The following is a 17,503-nucleotide window of genomic DNA, read 5'->3' on the forward strand; positions in this document are numbered from 1 at the left end:
CTCCAAAGTGACCTTATTGTGGCCTTCCAGTATCTGAAGGGGGCCTACAAGAAAGCTGGGGAGGGACTTTTTAGGATATCAGGTAGTGATAGGACTAGGGGGAATGGAATAAAGCTGGAAATGGGGAGATTCAGGCTGGATGTGAGGAAGAAGTTCTTCCCCATGAGAGTGGTGAGAGCCTGGAATGGGTTGTCCAGGGAGGTGGTTGAGGCCCCATCCCTGGAGGTGTTTAAGGCCAGGCTGGATGAGGCTCTGGCCAGCCTGATGTAGTGTGAGGTGTCCCTGCCCATGGCAGGGGGATTGGAACTAGATGATCCTTGTGGTCCCTTCCAACCCTGACTCATTCTATGATTCTATTTTTATGCAGAGAGACCTTAATCCATTCAAGAATTTTCTTGTGTCCACCAAAAAAGAAACTGAGAAAGTAGTGGAGTGTGAAATGTTGGGAAGGCTGGTCCAGAAAAAGGAAAAGAAAAAATCCATATATCCGTAAGATTATCCTGCTCAAGATTAGTGGGCCTTTTCTCATCGTCACTAGAGAACACAAAAACAGATGGTTGCTTTGTTTACAGGAGATGTGGGGAGGTTTTTTTATTCTTTCTACAGACTGTCTTGGATCACAAGCGTGAAATGACAGAGGAATGAGAGTATCTGTAAGGGTTTTGTGATGTAGGATAATTCTGTAAACAGTTATTCTGAAGGAGACTGGATCCCAACTGCAGTGCCTCTGGGATAAAAAATATGTTGCGGTGGCTTTGAAATAATATATTGTATATATACATGATGGAGTGATCTGGCATTTTAGTGGGCTGAAGAATTTTAATGTGATTGCATATACAGACAGGAGAGGCTTCTTGGTGCCCTAAGTATGACATCACTCACTTCGAACGAAGGTTCAAATCCTAACCTGCCTAACAGCAGAGAACATATTAGATTCTGATTTATGATAGCAGATTCTCACAAGCTCTTCTCAGCACTTGAGATGTGCAAGAATTGGAACAGAAAAAGAGTCAGGCTCCAATCCTGGGCTCCCATTTTACACTATTTATATCTATGTGCCAGCTTTACATTGATGAATGAAGTTATCAAAACTCATGTAGATGTTGGAGGGATATGTGTATAAAGAAAAGGAGGGTACTGTGGAAAGGCAGAGATGCTTGTCCATCATGACATATAACTGCACATCAAACCAGGCAATTATAAGTTGTCCCTTTGGTTCCTCTCCTCTTCTGTAAAGCCACTTCTGTGTCACATTGGTTTAGTTTCATTTTCAACTGATCTAGTTTCTTCCTCTTGAGAGTGGTGGCTTAAGGAATTAATTAAAATAGAACATATAATCAGTCACTAAGCCCTGAAATGAATCTAAGGCTGAACCAGAGGATACTAAAATACTTAGTCATAGCAAGGCATCTTCACTCATCTGTGCAGCTTGTGGACTGCTGAAGTGTATGAGCTGGATAATTACCTATAGATTCAGGAGTTTAGAAACTAAACTTGAGATTTCTGCCTTATTCGTAGCATAAGACAGGCATTATATAAACTCACTGTCTGGGAAGTAGAGAGTCATGGCAGTGGGAAAACAGTCTTTCTTCTGAGTGATACTGATGCTCTGGTTGGTAGAGCTCCAAAGCTGCTGTACTAACATCAAAATGGCAGCCTTCATCCAGTGAACAAATAACTGCATTCCAAAACTGAGGTTCCAGCCAGCCCTGGGGAAAAAAAAAAAAAAAAAAAAAAAAAGGTAGGTGTGGGTTTTGGTTCCCTCAGCTTGTCCAAAAGATTTAGATCAGGACTATTTTACATTGTACCTTTCTGTGCTACAGAAACTGTATCAGGGAATTGAGTGCTGCTTTGTTCTCAACGAAACTAAGTGTGAAATAGTCTTAGTTATGCAGTATTTCATGTCTTTCGACTAAGAAGCTACAAAATCACCATGGCCACTTGGTGCTCTAGCCTTCTTCCCAAGGAGAGAAGCTCCTGGAGATAACAGGGAAGCTGCATTAGCACACTGAGGTTTATCAGTTTTGGCAGACATCAGTGCTTTCATTGTTTGTGGGTTACAGAGTATAAGTCAGCTATCTTAAGTAAAAACAAAACAAACAAACAAACAAAAACCATTGTGGGATTTTAAATAAGACTGGCTGTCAAAAAGTGCCATCCCTTCTTCCCCTGGTCTCACAATTCTGCCTCACCCCTTGTGAGGTGAGGAGCACAGGAGTTTGCCTAGGGCAGACTGAAAGGAAAACTCACCCCAAGTGCTTTCCCTTCCTGCTAAGCTGGGTCCCAGTGGGATTGTCCCATTCAATTTACCTCAGGCAGACAGACTACCAACCGTTGGTGCCAGCCCAACTCGAGCAGTGTGGAGGTGTAGCTGGGAGCCAGAGAGAAGGCACAACCAGGCCTTGAGGCTGCAATGTTCACTTGTCTTGGTTTAAAGCCAGCAGAGAGCCCCATTTGAAGCAGTGAATCCAGTGATAACTGGTGGCACCATCTGGTGGTTGCACATATAGTGGCCAAGGATGCCAATCATTTTCCCATTTCAGAAGCTCCTTCTGCAGATTGTGGACACTCAGTCAATAAGTGCAGTGCAACAGAAGTGCCCAGCAGCTTCATTAATGACCACTGTAACACAGAGCGAGTTCATAAGCCCATAGCATGTAACGTGGCTTACTGTCACACTCCAAAGCCTTGTGCACTTCAGGCCAGATCTCCTAAAAAGCCATTTAAAAATGTTCTGAGCAGACCTGTTGGCCTTTCCTTTGAATTAAAAAACAAATAGTTGTATTCCACGTCTAGCAAAGTTGTTACCTTGACAACTGGTGGTAGAAAACACAACTCCTAGAATGAGTAATTTCTCATTGCAATTAAGTTAGCTAGCTTCTCTGGAGAAAAACACTAAATGCATTTTGCTTTCTCCATGCTGCTACATGAGACAAAATTGCAGCTAATTATTTCTCATTCCATTTCCATCATTCATAACTCAGTATAATAGCATGGCATTGCATATACCATAAATGCATTTGTTGGTTGGTTGTGTTTTGTTTTGGTTTTGTTTTTTTTTTTTTTTTTAGCAGAGGTAGCACTAAATATTTATAACTGAAAACTAGCACTAGCTCAGTAGTGGTTTTTATATTGATGATCCACTAAGGTGAACAATGCTTTATTGATTAACTTCTTAAACACAAAGGGCTTAAGTTTATAAGCAGTAAATTTTGAAGACAGTGGTCAACTATCCCCCAAAATTAACACTAGTATTAGACTTTGCCTGTAACACTAAGATAGAAAGCACAGACTGCATTACTGCAGTACCAGTTAATTATAAAGGGAGGTTAATTCCTTTTTATGGACTTAATTTTAGAATTGAAGCAAAGAAAGTGTTTTGCAACCAGCTTAAGCCAATCTGCCAAGATTTCTCTTTTGTACTGCAAGACAACCACATCTGCATAACACTTATGTTTGTGCATCCTTTAATCAAAGGATGAATCTTTGAACATCACCATCCAGATGGTCAATGAGCTCCTCATGCTGGACAGGTCTTAAGCCTAATTAAGAGCCCTGTAATGAGTTACAGATATCTACAGATACTTGGTGCTTCCAGCCTCCTCAGATCCTGGAAGATCTGTGGCTGTTCCTTGTTGCTCTGGCCCACACTCAATCAAAATCACCTCCTTTCAGGTGAAGATCTCGCCTACAATAAACACACTTACATTGATGCAAGGTATTGTGTTTTTGCCAGAAGAATCTTTCTGGGCCATAGGAGGGTTTTTTGGATGCCTTTTTGCATAAACTCTTAGGCAGTGCGCACGTGTTTGGAAGACAAAGGGCAATTTGCTTTTGATGGGAAGAAAAAAAGAGAGAGTCACAGTTATTTTCCCCAGCAGCATCTCTCTACAACCTACCACATGGTCTCCTTATGCTGTTTTGCAGTCCCTGGACCGAGGTAGAGCTGTCTCAGAGCCTCCTGGCTCTTCATCTGCACCACTGTGTAGGTCAAAAGTCTTTGCACTGGCAAATACAAGGAATGGTCCAACTTTCCCCAGCCCTGTGACACAAATATTGGTCCACTGGCTTCCCTCATTGAGATGTAACAGCTCATGCTGAGAACCCTCGTTAATGTGATTATTTTGGTCATTAAAAGTAGAAATTCCTTGAAGATGCAATAAAGAATTGCATGCAGTAGTGAGAGAGGAACACCACTCTTTATTTCAAATTAGAATTCTGCATTCTGAGAATACATTAAGGAAACGACCACACATTTGAATATGTGAAAGCTAATGGTTAGATGCCACTGCCATTGAATTACATGATCCCATCTCACAAAGCACAATGTCAGTGCACAAGAGGGCAGAATTCTTAGTGCATTGGGGTAATAACAAATCTACTTCCAGTTCCTTCAGCTCTCAAAATTAAATAATTTTGTTTTAGCTTTGCTTCCAGTGTAATTCGATAGATGCAAACTCCACTGTATATATTGTGAGTCTACTCCAGATATATGGAGGGAAATTCTACACGTTTTACTCACATCAATAACCATATTATTAGTGTAAGAAATAATACGAGGTGAGAAAATGAGCAGGATTTCATCCACGTTTAGAATGACACTGATATTCTAGTTTCCATGGATGACAGCCTTCTGCATTTGTACATAAATTGTAATCTATATTCTGCATCTGTCTCCATAGGTTATGTTGTTCTGCATCTGTGTGGCTCCTATACATCCAAAAACCTTTTCTTTGGGGGAGTGTACTTAGCAATGTAGAATAGCAGCTTGGATCAAGAGATTTGCTGTCTACTTCCATCTTTAACCTTACTGTACACAGCACTAGCCATGATGGCACTTATGCAAAGCATACAAAGCAAGTTAATTACAGTTTAATCCTAAAAAAGGTGGGTAACTGGGGCAAAGAGCTTGCAGTCTACTCTGAAAAGCAAAATCTAATTCCCTCTGATGTGCTGCCAGCAGAAGATAATTTCCTTCATTATTTCCTATTCTCAGAAATGTCTCTAGACTATCAACAGATGTTTCTTTGAAAAAAATTCAAAGCTACTGCAGAGATACATGGGGACAAGAGGGAGTAACCACCTGCAGACTTCAGACTAAAGCAAAAATTCTTGGCGTTTTTTCCCATCATTTGTCAAAGGAAAAACGATGTTTTGTGTTTCCCTGTGCAGAAACTAGTGAAGTAAAAAAAAAAAAAAAAAAAAAAAAGAAAGGAAAAGGCATTGTTTATTCACATGATCTAAACCAGCAAAGCACATGAAAGTCCTTAAATTCTACTAGATTAAAAATCAAGAGCATTTAAGTGAGCCACAGTTTGCCCTAGAAAATATTACAAAAAGCCAAAGGTATTATTTGTTTCATCTTTAGGAAGAAACCATGATTAGAAGGAATAACAATATCATGTAGCAGGAAGTTCTCTCTCTGTGGGTGGATGATTATTCAGTTGCAAAGAATGTCCATGAAAAGTGTGTTCCCAGGTATTCAATAAAGTTCTGATTGATGGTTATTTATGGCTCTGTTAAGAGCTTATTAAAATGTGTGATGCAGCAGTGTTGACAGATTATGACTTGTCTATTGCTTGTAATATATTTATTTAATCTTTGAAGAGCAAGGCCAAGTTTGAAAAAGTATGTTGTGAAGATATCATATTTAATGTTTTTTATCTTACCTGCCTAGCATTTCCTTGTGTGTATGCCTCAGTGCATTTCTCTCCACACTCCCAATCAGCAGTATATCCAGTGGACTTTTTTACCTGTGGAGCACTGAATACCATGTATTTGAACACTGATCTTCTGAAATTCATGTGAGCTTCAAAATGACAAGCCAATGAGGATGGGGAAAAGCTTATATGTTACCTGAGCAGTCAGGGTATGTGTGAATCATCTCACTAATTGCTTAGACCATTTCATTTTATAACTCATGTCTTTCCATTCCTCCTGGGGCTTCTCTCATGGACTTTTTACATTCTTACATGTGGGGGCCTAGTCCTGCAGTTCTTTTTCATTTTAATGAGCCCCTATCAGCCTGGTCTTATGTGCTGTGATATGTGTCGGTAGGGGTCTTCCATTTACAGGGATGATAGGGAGCTGTGGTGGAAAACTGGGCATAAACACCTACTTTCTGAGTGTTTTCTGCTCAATATCTAACATGAAAATGTCATAAGTAAAGTTGTTACTACATTATTTAGACTATAATGGGGATATTTTAATGTCCTTGGCAGTGGTGTGCCATGCCCTAAAAATTAAAATCAACTCTGCAACATCAATTACACCTTTAGAATTTTATTTGTATGTGTAGATATTCAATATTTGTGGTGCTCAACTGGATGCATTTAATGCATCCTCTTTTCCTTCTTTGTAATGTAAAATAAAACCAAAAGAGCATTATAAGTGTACCCCTCCTACATTTCAGTTAGCAGGATATTCAGTATTTCAGGTTTGTAAACGTAGTGTCTTGCAAAACGACATTTCTTGCAGTAGTATACCTAGAGACTTCTGTATCTCTTGTTCTGAAGGCATGAAGGCAGGAGATGGGTTGTGTTTCACGTATTTGAGTTACTTTACCAAAACCAAAATAAACAGTTCTTTCATTCTTGAGGAAAAGTTAATTACTCACATGGCACAACATCATTATAATCAAGACAGAGCAATCAGTTCACATAACAAACCCTATAGTCAAGGTAATGTAATCAATGCAAGTAATCAACTATAATAGGCAATTAATTATCTAACTGCATCAAGCAAGATTACAGCCTTGAATATCAGCTAATTGCATAGTTAGAAACTTGTGTACCAGTCCATGGTAAAACTAAGTTTTTAAGTACACAAAGTAGCTGTGGCAGGTATTATGGGAAGGTCTACAGCCTCATGCTGAGAGACATTAGCTAGCAAAACTTGACTAAAAAAAGCAGTTGTATTCCAGTGCCAGGCTTGCGTTTACCAGAGGTCTGAGGTATTACGGAAGGAGTGGACTTCCTTACTGGAGATTTGTGTGGCCTCAGCTTCCCAGTACAACCAGAGCAACAGTCCCTGATGATATACTGGTTTGCAACATAGCAGCCCCCCAGCAGACAGGTGTGGTGTCACTCAGTAGCTCTGCACACATCTCTTTTCTTCCCACCGCCACCTATACTTGCATTGGCTGAAGGTACCAAGGCTGCTGTACCTCCATCAGGGTGTGCAGGGAAGCCCACTCCTGTTCCTTCTTCTTGTCCCGCTGTGCTGCATAGACTGATGAAGACTGATGGGTCTGTACTCTCACCTTCATGCCAGGTAGAGCGTAGCCAAAAGGAATTGAAGAGGATTTAATTGCTCCTAGTAGAACTATATGCACCTGAGAACAGACCTGTCTGTCCACATCAGGCATCAACCTGTCTGTGCACATTATCTAGCAATGGCACAGTTACAGCGTTCGGAGGCTTTCCTTTTGACTGTAGCAATATTACCTGTCCAGAAATCTCCCCCAAATAAAGCCAAGTGAGACTGAGGTTACTACTACAAAATTTTTTATATATAAGAAAAATCAATGAGGGAATACAAAGTGATACAGATTCATGTACATGTAGTTTTCAAGCCATGATAATATACAGGTACTCCTGGCACTTGCTGGTTAGAAAGATCTGAAATCAACATCTGCTTGCTCCCAAGGATTAAGAGAAGAGGATTCTGTAGAATCTAGTCTTTCAAATTAAATAGAAACCCTAAAAAGAGCCCCTGGAAAGGACCACGTGAAGTAAATCTGGTTTGTGAGAATAAAAAAGTGTTTAAGCCACACCAGCTGCTTTTCCTATTTTCAGCCCTGGAGTTGGGTTATTTTGGCATAGCAGACGAGACAGGCAGGCTCCCTAGGCTGGTGCCCAGCGTTTCTACAGGAAGATTAGCTCCTAAATTAAGTTCATGCAGGGCAGATCAAGAAGCACGAGAAAGGGTAAGTTCTGGCTGCAGTCTAGAGTGAAATTCTCATCATTGCTCTCATGGGATGACTTCATCCAAAGTGTGTAAACATAGTGCTGTGACTGCTTCCCATGTTTTTTAAACAAAACTGGGAATGCATTACTTGCACCAGGGAATCACTAATGTGTTGTAGTTACAGAAAGAGTATGGCATGGACAGAAGCATCCTATCTTTGTCTCACTTTGCATCATTTTGAAGGGTTTGTTCAAGTGTATATTTAGGAACCCTTGAGTTTTAAAGCAGGGTCAATACATGAAATGGAATCAATGCATACTGTGTAATCAACACACACCTAAGCCAAGTCTGCAGCTTAGGTCAAAAGAACATGTGACAATCTAATTCTAGGGCCTGTATTTTCTCAATATAGCTTGCTAATTATTAGCTGAATTTAAGAAAAAAAATTGAAATGTTTTGAAAACATTCTGTTCCTGATGGCCTGGTCCATTACAGCCCTTGGCTGTGGCATAACCTCAGGGCTAGGCTGCTGCAGAGACACAGGACTGCACGAGTCTGGAAATGGCTTGCTCTTCTTTTTTTGGTGCTTACTTTTCCGAATCCCAGGCAGCATGCACTCCAGCAACCCAGGACTTTCTGTGTTATTAGTAAAGGTGACGCTCTTAAGAGGAGAAAACACTGAAGAAAAAGTGGGAAACAGACACTAGTGTCACAGCTGAGGAAGATTACTGAAAAGCAGAAATGCAAAGACTTGGAGCCCCATTTCATGAAGTAAAGCTAAATTGAGAGTTGGATTCAAAAGCTGGTGATGAGCTTGCTGGAAATGAAATAAAAGTTGTTAATAACTTTGGGAAAGACTCCATGTACCTCTAGCTCAGATGTTTCTTAATACCCTTCTTCTCACAGCCATTAGAGGAACTGTTCATAACATTTTAAAATGCACTTTTTTGTTGTAGTTGTGCTGTGAAAGCACAAAGATGTCTGCTTTAATCACTCCTGTGAATCCCTGGGATCTCCTAGCAATGATCTTACTCAGTAGACATCCATATCATTGAGAATATTGTTGAAACTGGCTGAGAAATGGATCTTGGTCAGAGACAAGAATGATAAAACATCTGCAGCATATCCTCTTAGTATTTGTGCAAAATGTGACCCAAACAACTTTAGATCAAGACCTCGGTCAGTGATCCAGTCTGCTTGCCTTCCTAGACTCCTAATGCATTGGCACCTTCCTTCACGAGATTCTTCTGTCTTTGGTCAGAGAGCTCTCAGGTCTGTATGCTCCCATGCTCTCAGAGAGTCAGCGTGCTCTCAAATAGTCAGTGTGAGGTACACAGATAGCTACACTCCATCTAGCCCTCCAGAAAAATATCAAAGCTAGTGGCTAATAATGTCTGATTGCTCACATTTGCCTGCCTGCTTTCAAAAAGTTATCAGAGAATCTGTTCTTAAAGGAAGTGATAAGCTCTAGAATAAGCAGGTGTTGGCCAAAGGCTGAGCTGGCACTGAAGGATTATGTTTTGGTTTGCCTTTAAGATTAAACTTGACAAATCTTGGCAACTCTCTCTCCTATTCATTGCTGGCTATGCTGTAGATTAAAAGGACCTACAAAAATGTTGCAGGAATCAAATAGAAAATGAGAAACTTCAACCGAATCATTAGTCTGGTTTTGGACTCTTTAGTTTTATCTGTACTCATCTTTCAGATGTGCCCAGGCCTGTTCTGTGGTCACCAGGCCAGCTGGCATGGTGAAGCCCGTGTCCTTACTCTTAAATCAAGTCTCTCTTAGAGTCACAAGCAGTGTGGCAATGCCCAGATTACTTACTGGGAATGGTTCTTGGTCCATGCTAATGTCCAAACAATACCCAGAAAATATTTTGGAAGAGTTCACCCAGGACAAAGCCATCACTGACACAATTCTAACAAGTTAATGGCCTAAATGATTGAATTTCAGGCCTGGGAACATTCCCTGGCAGGGATTAATCTATACATCTATCAATGCATCCATGGAAGCTAAGACTAAATACTGTAATTTGAATAACACAGCCACTGCTATATCCTTATTTCAAGAAATTATTAGCCATGTTTTGTGTCTGTAAAGTATGGCATTACAGTTTATGCTATATCATAGTATTCAGAAAGTGGATTTACACATAAGAGAGATGAAATTTTCCTCATGTTACCCAAAATATTTGTGTCCTCCAAGGAAACAAAAAGTAGAACAGAAAAATTCTACAAAATTCTACCTTCCATGCCTCAGTTAAGAGCAATCTCCTCCCCACAGACACTGTATCAAATCCACCAAAGATACTGTTCAAAGAACACTTTATACAAATAATATATTGCAATATTTGTACCATCAAAGAGAATGTGGGGGGTTTATTATATGCTCTTAAAAGACAGAAAGCAACCAAACCTTCTGTATCTGGACCAAATCTTCTCTTCCTTGGCATAAAGCCTTTCCTCTTAGCCATCTGTTCATCACTCCGAGGTTCTAATGTACGTGCAAGAAAAATATTGAAATAAAAACTATGCAAGAATAAGGAGAGCTATACTTGCTCTGTAGGGTTCAAGGCTGAACAGATCTGATTTCCCTGAAATTAAAAGGAATTACTGTGTATCCAGATTTCCTTTTTTTTATTTTTGACACCTATGAATATTTTCTAAACTTGGGCTGATGGCAATCTATCTGCCCATTACACACAAATATGCTCATACATAATTAACTAAGAAATAATCTTAACCAGTGCTCACAGCTGAATAACACTCATCCATTTTCCTTTACATCAAAAAAAAAAACCCAAACCAAAACCAACAACACAAGCACATTTTAATACAGAATTCTTCCTCTTTTCGCCAGCCTGCTTATGTTAATTCTCTGCACATATCACCAGATCTCTAACCAACAGATCTTTCCCACCTGCCCATTTCTAGTTAAAGTGAATTATTCAAAGAAAATAAGAAGAGGAATGCATTATTTATTATATATGAATATATTAATGTGACAAATTAATGAGAGGTATTGCATAGCTCTGTTCCAATAACAGTGGTTGGGGAAGTTCCTGATGTCAAAGGGTATCAAATTAGTTAAACCAAATATTGTTGCTATATACTTTAAAGCAACTGTTAATAGATGAAATGTAAATTTACAAATATAGCATCTAAAAGTAGGACTTTCTTTACCAGTATTGTTATAAGCAGTAGAATTAAGTTGTAAATACCTCTTAAGTAGTATAGGTATCCTATATTCATATACAGTCTGCAGTGAGCCTTATGAACATATGAAGCATTTTATGAGCAGTCTGTCAGGAATACTTTCATAGCTTTGAAGTATGCCTCATTTACCTCTGGTTATTAGAGGGGCCTATGAAATCCAGTGGGTGCTGATGTGGTGTGGTGTAGTATTGGAGAATTTTAAAACATTTTTGACATCTCCGTGGTGTCTTATTCACTGAAACACCTGAGCAGTCAAACAGACCACAAGCCCTCTGTGGCATGAAAATCTGACTCAAATGGAAGCTTTTACCAGTGCCACCTTTCAGCATCCCCAGTGTACCTCTACTTAAAGGCTATGTGCTTTAGGTGTTGAGTTCTGAGGATGTCTGGATAAAGTCAATGCTACCTCATCTTTGTTATTTTTATACATTTGATCATCATTTCTTTCATCTGTTTGGGGGTTGCAATACTGATTGCACATATAAATGTGTTTAGAAGTACAGACTGAATGTAGAAAGCTGGCTTTACTAGTGCTGCAGGCTTGCTTTTCAAAATCAGGTGCATGAAGGAAAGTACTTGTTTGCCATGATTGTGCATGCAAGATGTATTACCTGTATTCACAGTGGTTGATTCCAGGCCACAGCTCTCACGTTTTTGATGCACAGCAATATGAAGTGCTAGTAGCTGCTACAGATTTGATCTCCCCAGGGAACAGTGCTGCTTTCAGCACACTTTGATGAAAAGCGTGCTTACCTGCTCCCTTGAAGACCAAACTAATATTGCCCATCTTGGTCTGGCCTCTAACACCGACACAGAAGATTTCAGCTGCCTCCTCCTCTGTCCCGAGGCAGAGCTCCATGCATCCTTTTTGCTTTCTTTCATAAAGAGCAGCTCCACTTTTTGCCATCCTTACAGGCCCTTCCTAAAAAGCCTTTATCTATCCATGGTAGAACTGTGGTCCTGTGAGCTCTTACCATGTGTCTCTGATCCCAGTGAGATTGTTACCTCGTTACTGCACACAAACCTCAGACTGTCTGTTCTCCACGCTGTGTTAGTGTACAGACACGTTAAAGAGTGCTAAGCATCCCAGAAAAAGGATGAGAGCTTTCCTTGTGTTGTTCTATGGGTGCTTCCTTATTTATCTGCATACACTTGAAGTGGGTCCCATAACATTTTCCTGTTATGTTGATTATCAGCTTTCTCTTGTCCACATCACCCTGTTCACTTTGCCTGTCTCATTGGTCCACTGCTTCCACTCTTGATTATTGTTCCTCATCTCCCTCTCCTTTTGCTATTAATTTAAAGCTCTCATCACCAGCTGACCAGACTATAGACAAAAATGCTTTTGCCCTGATTAGTTGGGTGGATCTCATATCTTCCAAGAAATCCTTTTTCATGAAAGATGCTCTCATGGTCTTAAAAGCCAAATTCTTGTTGAAGATATCAGATGCACAGACAGTTCTTGATCCACTGGATCTATCCAGCACTCCTGAGGCCATTTCTCTTCATCAGCAGTGTTGAGAACACCGCTTGGACTCCATGCACTTGACCACCATCCCTTTCCAGGATGTTCCAGGATCAGATCAAAACTTGTTATTGTTGTGAATATTATGAGCAGCAGTTTTTCATTGATTTGCTCCTCATGACAGAAAAAGCCATTTCTGCTGCTGACTCCCATTACCTCTCATTTCATCCCAGTGCCACAGTGGAGTATGATAGTCTCTTATCCTTTGACTAAGGCCATGCTTGGGGTGCTAGCAGAGAAATTACAATCCTCTTAGCTGTCCCAGCCAGGTCTGCCCCTGGAAGCCATGGGTAAAGGCTAATGCCTTCCCAGGCTGTGATGGAAGAATACTGTCCTAGTTCAAGACATGGCATGCTGTTTGTATGGTATTTGCTTTTCCTCTAGAGAAAAATAGTTGCTGAAGAATTTTTTCTTATGCTTGTGCAATATAATACACAGTTTTGGATGCAGGAAACTAACCTTTCCATAACCCTGGGGAGTTCATGTCCAAACTTCCTTGGGTTTGCCGAGTAATCAGAAAGGCAAACAAGCTGAGGAATGAGCTTATTCATTGACTTGCCTGCATTCCTGCCTAGTTCTGCATTTTAACTGATTATGTATTTTGGGTCAGCAGATTTATACAGTTCACGCTTCATTATCCAACAAGGATAGAATACTCAAAAATTATCTATAGTAGTGCAAATCTTTCTGCAATTTCTATGTTATTCCTGGGTGGATCATAAAGCTTTAAAATGCAGTCAAAGTTAATCAGCACAGATTTCTGCTAACAACTTCAGTAGTCCTTTTCTTGTAAGATAACATGGAAAGAAGGGATGGCAGTTAGAGGGATTTCATCTTCTCTCTTGGAAGTGGTTTGACTAACATTGGAGTGCTTTGGAAGGCACAGATCAGGACTAGATAAGTGGCAGAAAGTTGAAAAACACTCTTTTTGACAAAATAAGACATTCTCACATTTTGGTTTTGTATAGATAACTGATCACTGAGGACTCCAGTCATCAAATCCTCCCTAGGCAAATATGGTCTAGTCCTGAAACTGGCTGAAGTATGCATCCTCTAGCCTTCAAAGTGGCCAGTTTCCAAGTTCAGAAACACACATCTAACCAAGGACATTTCATTGTGTTCTTTTATATCAGTTCATGGTAACTGTTACGAGGATAATCTGAAATATGGGCAGCAAACACATCTTTTGCAATAAGGATAAACTGAAAAGAAGGCAAAAAAGCAAGCAGTGCAAACTAAGTCCTTTTTATGTCTTCATTTCTTTATTATTCTTCATTTTGGTTTTGGAAGTGAAATGCTTAAAGTATTAGCTATATTATTTTGGACATTGTTGAAAAAACAAAATCTTGTATCTTGAAGACAAATAGCAAAGTAATTCTTTGTACTAGGTAAGAAACCGTGCCAGGAAAAAAGAATCGTTCTCCCAGAGCAGTACTGTTTGACATTAAGTGAGGAAGTGGTTAAATGCCAGAGGTGAAGTCTTCTCAAAAGAGGTGACCAGTACAGAGAAAAATAAATGATGCTCACAAAGCTTATTGACAGAGTGAGGAAGGAAAGTGTAATCCTAAGGAGAGCCATTCTGGAAAGAAAGTCAACATGGGGGAGTGTGAGCCACTTACCCAAGTGCATTGGCTTCAGCTCCACAGAGCTGCGAGCATCTGGCATGGGAATATGGGATATGGTGCCTTCATGCTTCCTCCAGACTGAGTACCTTTTTTTTGGCCCTTTTTCTCTTTACAGGAACCAAGACCTTTGCATAACAAAAGATGCCAGTTTTATTCAAGTGGAATAGGATTCCTTTATGATGCCTACCAGACAGAGGTAAACAAGCTCCCCTCATCACATGCTTATGTCCAGTGTCCTTTGAGGGGCTGGGGAGGAAGGAGGCAGGTGTTCGAAAGCATGTCTGTGCATATAGGTCATGAGTTGCTAGAAAGCCTGCTGCTTTTTCTCCCACAAGTGACTCCCTGCTTGTCCAAGCCTCTGAGATTGCAAATCATTACAACCAGTGAGGTTCTGAGTCATCATCAGTGTTTCTATCCAGTACATTACTCTGAGACTGGAATCATTCTTAGTTCATCTATACTGTATGATAGTTGTTTGGAATCTATTAGTCCTCTAAGGAGATTTTTGTGGATTTCAAGTGGAGTAGGCAATGTCTAAATAAATCCATTTGCATTGTCCAGAAGACTTCAAATCTTCCCTGTATTTAACCAGCACAGGCCAAGAGTGTCAGCGGTTTGAATGTAGCTTTTTTTATTATCTCAGTGACATTAACATGGTTGGGAAAGTGCCTATACCCAAATGGCTAACCTCCTGAGAAGTCCAGATTTAGTTTCTTTTCCTATTTTTCATTTTATTATTGTGGTAAAATGGTGGGAGTGAAAAGGAAATCAAGCAGAGCAGGACTAAGAACAGCCAAACAGTGGTTTAACTTAGTAGCAGCCGGGCATCCTTCATCACCATTCCTCCCATGGCTGAGAAGAAGTCTAAGGGGAATGTTACCATTACTAATTCTAAATAGCTTTGCAAAGTATATTACCAGATGAAGCAGCCAATACTCCTTAAATCTTGCTGCTAGGGCACCCTGTTGTTTATTCCAGAAAACATATGACAAAAACTTTTTATTGACCTGCTTGCCTAAAAACCTACCCAGACCAACTTGTGATCTGCAACAACACACTTTCCTCTAAGTTTTACTCCGTCCTCTTCTACACTGTGCGTGCACACTCTGGCACAGATGTGGCCTGAGAAATGCTTTTGATTCCTGTAATAAACATTAAGCAGGTATCACACTGACCACAACTCCTTGCAGGTGACCCCAGCCTCAGGCTTCAGTTTCCCAAGATTTGCAGATTCTGGGAATATCTGAAGTTGGGCTGCACAGAGCTCTTTGCCCTCTTCTGGCCACGCCCCCATATCTTTTAAAAATGCAGTTCCTTGGTAATCACGTTCCTGTCTGCTTGTCTGCTGATCTAGAGACAGAATGTGCTAATTAAGAGTTAATGACCTGTGACATTTTAATTTGGCTTTTGCTTTTCCAAAGTTAGCCAGCTAGGAAGCAGGGAACACATTCTGCATGCCAGTGGAGCACCTAACTAGGAAGGCAAGTGATTCACTGAAGTTTCTTTTTGATTGTGATCTCAGCCTGCGAGAGGTCTCCAGCTCATGTAGCTCGCCTGTTTTGGTTATTCTCTTTGCTCAAAGCAGAAAGAATTTGATTTTCTTGCAATTACTATGAGGTGAGCACATCTTATCTAGACAGACACAAACATGAAAAAGCTAAATGTCTGGTCACTGAGGTGAAATAATAGCTCTTGACAAGGAGAATAGCCACAAATGGCCTGTTTTCACCACCCTTGCTCACACCACACAGTAATTTGTTTATTTTGGTTTATTCTCTGTTCTCCTAAAAGGGAGTGTCTTGCTCTTTGCATGTTTTAAAAATACAGTGATAAAAATAGACGACTACAGTAACTCCCTTGACCGATAATATAATATGTCTGGTAGTCTAGAAGCAGCTAAAACGGTGTTTAAGATCTTGCTGATCTCCCTCTTTAGTACTTTTAACCTTCCACAGTAAAAAGGAGCAAACTGGCCTTACTGGTTTTTGGAGAGAGCAAAACTACTTTTATTTCCTACCAGAAGTGGTCCCCAAAGCCATGCATCATAACAAGCCAGCTGTTCAGCAGCCAACTCCATCTTATGAAGACCTCCGATTCGAATCATGCATGTATAACAGGAACATGTATTTTAATAATGCAGGCCCTAGGCCATTTTGATTATGTACAGGGGGTCAAACTCAAAGTCTGAAGTTCCACTCAGTGCAAAAGCATTAGGGCATCCCAATGAAATGGCATTGACACACTCTACTCCAGAACTGGTGTCATGTTTTGTTCACTTGTGAGCTGGATCTTGATTAAGCCCCTGCTAAGCCTCTGCAGCCGTTGATGGCAGTGCACACTCCTCTTCTGCAGTGGACTGCAGCTCAGGCTAAGAATGCCTTCAGCTCAATGGGTCTGAAGGCCAGTGAAGCTCTCTGTAAAAATCCAGTAAGTCCAGATACGACAGAACAAGGTTGATGAAATGAGAACCTCTCTCAGAGTGTATCAAGCTGTGAGTTTCATTTGCAGCTTGCAGCCTAGATTTTATAACTCATTTTCCGTTTCGGGTTAGAGGACCTGAAGACAGTCACCACAGGTACAGCCTTGTCCAGGGATGCACCCATGCTTTTTCACCCAACTGTCACTGCTCAAGCAAATCCTGATAAGGCAAATGTGGCAAGTCTGAGACCATCTTCAGGATAAACTCTCTGCTGCTGAGTGTAGTGTGTGTTTAAGGCCTTTTTTTTTTTTTTTTTTTTTTTTTTTACTGGGGGCAAACATATGAGATGTACAGACTCATCAACACTGGCAGTTTTCACACTAAAATGTATGCACAGATCCAGAAGACAGGAGCTGAGAAACTTCTGGTTTATCATCTCTTTTGGAGACTATCCCACAGACTAACACAGTAATGCCTAAGCAAAACTATCTGACAGCAGCTTTTCAAAAGCAGGCATATATTCTGAAGCTTGCTCCTTCTACTTTTTCATTATAAGGACTTTTCCATTCAATAATACATTTTATTACATTTTATTACATTCAGTAATACATTTAATTATATTTTATTAGTACAATTTTTTTCCTATCAGAATAAAATCTGTAGAAAGAATATGTTTTCTGACTGGCTACCTTTTAAAACCTGACAGTTCTCCAGGATTTCAAAGTCAATAAGAAAAACATCTAATGAAACAAACAAACAAACAGAACCCAGCAAGCAAACAAACAAAACCAACCAAACAGCCAACACCTT

The 17,503-nt window shown here is 40.2% G+C and overlaps 1 protein-coding gene across 1 annotated transcript in view; it reads left to right on the plus strand.

Annotated features, from left to right (window-relative positions):
* TMEM255B (transmembrane protein 255B) overlaps window positions 1-17,503 on the plus strand; it is a 67,502-nt gene that overhangs the window by 36,136 nt on the left and 13,863 nt on the right. The window contains exon 5 of the mRNA XM_054388660.1: window positions 14,390-14,470. Within this exon, the coding sequence (XP_054244635.1) occupies window positions 14,390-14,470 (81 nt within the window). The remainder of the gene's footprint in view (window positions 1-14,389; window positions 14,471-17,503) is intronic.

This window comes from Indicator indicator, chromosome 1 (genome assembly GCF_027791375.1).
Source record: "Indicator indicator isolate 239-I01 chromosome 1, UM_Iind_1.1, whole genome shotgun sequence".
In the NCBI taxonomy this organism is placed as follows: Eukaryota; Metazoa; Chordata; class Aves; order Piciformes; family Indicatoridae; genus Indicator; species Indicator indicator.